Below are 3,577 nucleotides of genomic sequence, written 5' to 3'. Positions count from 1 at the left end.
GAACTTCAGCACCGGGATCTTCAGCTTGGCCGCCTGCTGAAGATCCCGGTGCTGAAGTTCCTGCTGCACTCGGCCTCCTATCTGTGGTTCCTCATCTTCCTGCTGGGAGAGTCCTTGGTCATGGAGACACAGCTGAGTACCTTCCGAGGCCGCAGCCAGAGTGTCTGGGAGACTTCACTACACATGGTTTGGGTTGCAGGTACATGGGTGGGGCCTTTTATTTGTGGTAGACTCCCTCCTGGGGACCCCCTCACTTTTCTTCACAGTGAGCACCCCTATATGGGGTGGCCCCTATAGATGCTCCCTGAATATGCAACCAGACCTCTCAGGGCTCTAGTTCACCATGGGTTTCCCCTTCACCTCTAATCAGGGGATCTCACCCTGTGATAGATCCCTGAGTATGGACCCCGTTCTTCCCCTACCCTGGCATTAGTCGCTACCCACTCTGGATATTCATATCCTCTCACAAATAAGACACTGGTCCATGGTGTCAGGTGGCAGATCACCTTGGCCTAAAGGTAGCCAGCAAGTACACCACCAGGCAATCTATCCCAAAGGTCATGGAGCAGAAAGACTCATAGACCAAATTAAGATGCTTGAATCGTACAGTTTATTACATAAGTACATACAAATGGTGTACTTACGATGGTGCTGTTTTAAGGACCAGAGGTGAGGTTTGAGCAGAGGATACAGTAGCCAGAAGCTGCCTGGGCCCAGCAGTTGATCTGTAGGAGAAACACAGGGGCATGTATGTACAGCTGTAGCTTACTAATCATCCTGGTGAGCAGCTATGACTTTTCTTTGCAATTTTGTTGCAGAGGACTTGTGAGGCCACTAGATATTACCAGTGGGGAGCTAATTTAAGTCAGATGAATCCTAAGGGCCTCATTTGTCTTGTGCATATTCAGTGTGTCACTAATATTGAATGTCGACCCTGAATATTCTACATGTGTTCACACACACGTGTGCTCTGTGTGTGTGTGTGTGTACGCACTCAGTCACTCAGTCATGTCTCACTCATTGTGACCCCATGGACTATAGCCCACCAGGCTCCTCTGTCCATGGAATTTTCCAGGCAAGAATACTGAAGGGAGTTGCCATTTCCTACCCCAAGGGATATTCCTGCGTCTCTTGCGTCTCCTACATTGGCCGGCAGTTTCTTGGCCACTGCACCACTTGGGAAGCCCAACATGTGTTCTACTTGCTTTATTTGTCCAACGTGTCACCTGGATAACTAACTTACATATGCTTAAGGCAGAAGTTTCATCCATTCTATTGGTGTTCTTTCCTTCTATAGCAAAATTGCATTTTCTCAAACAGTTCAGCAAATGCAGTTGACAAGAATCCCTAGACCTCTGCCGAGCATTTGGTTAGTCAGCTCAGCAGCTAGGTTGGGCACCTTCCTCGTCTATCTTCTCTTGACTTACCTCTAGCTTAGTTGGCAACTCCCAAACCACCAGTAGACTAAGTCTGCTCCTCTACCCAGTAACAAATCAGTCAGTGAGGCAAGAAAGGAAATTTGGCCAAGAACTCTGGAGAAGAAAATAAGAGTGATCCAAGAGGAAAAGTGTCCCATCCAACTGTTTACCAATCATTTTTGACCTGTATTGGGTGGAGGTGAAACCAGTATAGTTCCTGCCTGCAGGGGAAGAAGTCTTAAGAAACAACATTCCTCATTTCTTCATGTAGTGAACACCTGCTGCTGGTCTATTGTGAGCAAAGCCCTGAGAACACATGGATAAATTAATTAGGATTCTATCCAGGAATTTCTCTTGTGATCCAGTGGTTAAGACTCCACACTCTCAATGCAGGGGGCCTGGGTTCAATCCCTGGTTAGGGAACTACATCCCACACACCACATTTAAAAAAGATTCTGCATGCCACAGTTACAGATCCCACATGCTCAACAAAGATTGAATATCTGGCATGCTGCAAGTACGACCCTGCGCAGCCAAATAAAGATATTTTAAATAAATAGGATTCCATCCACCCATTCAGCATACATCACTGAGCATCCATCCCACCTTCTTGGTGCTCTGCTGCCATGGAAACGGACTCAGTTCCCACCACGCCCTGCTTGTCTCCAGGCCCAAGCGAGTTTTCTTTCCCCACAACCCCCTCCCCTTCCATGCTGCCCCAGCTTCCACTCCTCCATCCAGTCTCAGCTCAAACATCACTCTGTGGGAAGTGACGCTTTCCCTGGTTCCCAAATCAAGGTGAGGATCAGTTCCTGGACACTCCAAAGACAGCCTCTGTTCCCCTGCTCTCCTTCACCTTAGCACTGACCACTCTGAGCTGTAACAACTTGGCTACTTGCCCACCTCCCTCACTAGATTATGAGCCCGGGGAGGCCTGTATGTCTTCTTCACCACAGGATCCCACTGGCACATGATAGGAGCTTAATCAGTGTTTATTCAGTAGTGATTGCTGGGCCTTGTTCTGGGCACTGTGGACAAGGAGGTGAATCGACCACAGTCCGTGCCCTTGAGGGGTTCCAAGTTCAGGGAGGGGAGGGGGACAGACCCAGGAAGAGATACCTTGCAGTGCTCCATGGAGACGGTATCACAGAGGTCTTAAGAGAGCTGTGAAACTCACTGCCCCGGTTAGAGAAGGCTTCAGAGAGGAGGTGAGATTTGTCCTGGGGTACAAAGGTGAGCCCACCTTCTAAAGGGTGTGGAAGGGCTTTCTAGGTGTGGACAGAACCATGAGTGAAAAAGCATGTGCTTGTATCCAGGGAGCAGAGAAGGGCACGACATGGCAGGGTCACCTGGCTAACGGGGTCCAGCTCCCAAGACCCTCCCTCCCCAGGCCTGGCCTTGGGCCCTGGGCTGATCATGAGCAGGTTGATAATTTGGAGCCCCTTCAAATCAATATTCTCTAAATATTTGTCCAGTGTGTATTTGGTGGAGGGCAGGGAGACCCAGATTTAGATCATCCCCTCCCAATAACCAGCCTCTCCAGGTGTTACTTTCTGAGTTTATCAGCTGATCAGATCACTGAAACTGGCCCCACGACCACCGAGTCTGCATCAACCAGGAGTCCTTTTTATTTCCATATAAGATCTTTATGACATTGAAGCAGACTAAATGCCTACATTTTATCACCTTCAAGCCTGGGATTTTAGTTCCCCTCACTCGGTGGAGAGGTTCCCCCGCCCACCCACACCCACACACCCAGCTCTGACCTGGATGTAGGGGGTGCCTCACCCAGTGCTGGCGCCCTGCCGCCTCCTTCAGGCTTCCTGTGGTTTGAGTGTAAGGAAGTGTGGATCGAGGGCCTGCGCAGTTACCTCCTGGACTGGTGGAACTTCCTGGATATGGTCATCCTCTCCCTGTACCTGGCGGCCTTCACGCTGCGCCTCCTCCTGGCAGGGCTTGCACACAAGCACTGCCGGGATGCCCCTGATGGGGCTGCCTGCCACTACTTCACCTCGGCTGGTAAGTGCCCCTCAGCACAGCCCTGAATTCCCCCGCCCCCTCTCTTCCTTGGCTCTCAACCTCAGCCCCCCATCCCCCCTGGCACAGAGCGGAGTGAGTGGCGCACGGAGGACCCCCAGTTCCTGGCTGAGGGACTCTTC

General features: G+C 50.8%; 1 protein-coding gene across 1 annotated transcript in view; it reads left to right on the top strand.

Annotated features, from left to right (window-relative positions):
• Positions 1-3,577, top strand: part of LOC104995558 (short transient receptor potential channel 2-like) — a 39,509-nt gene that overhangs the window by 29,348 nt on the left and 6,584 nt on the right. Inside the window, exons 16-18 of the mRNA XM_010849468.1 lie at positions 25-199; positions 3,237-3,437; positions 3,525-3,569. Of these exons, the coding sequence (XP_010847770.1) occupies positions 25-199; positions 3,237-3,437; positions 3,525-3,569 (421 nt within the window). The remainder of the gene's footprint in view (positions 1-24; positions 200-3,236; positions 3,438-3,524; positions 3,570-3,577) is intronic.

This window comes from Bison bison, unplaced genomic scaffold (assembly GCF_000754665.1).
Source record: "Bison bison bison isolate TAMUID 2011002044 unplaced genomic scaffold, Bison_UMD1.0 scf7180017864284, whole genome shotgun sequence".
NCBI lineage: Eukaryota > Metazoa > Chordata > Mammalia > Artiodactyla > Bovidae > Bison > Bison bison.
The sequence above is the reverse complement of the archived record's forward strand: the minus strand, read 5'-3'. Positions and strand labels throughout refer to the sequence as shown.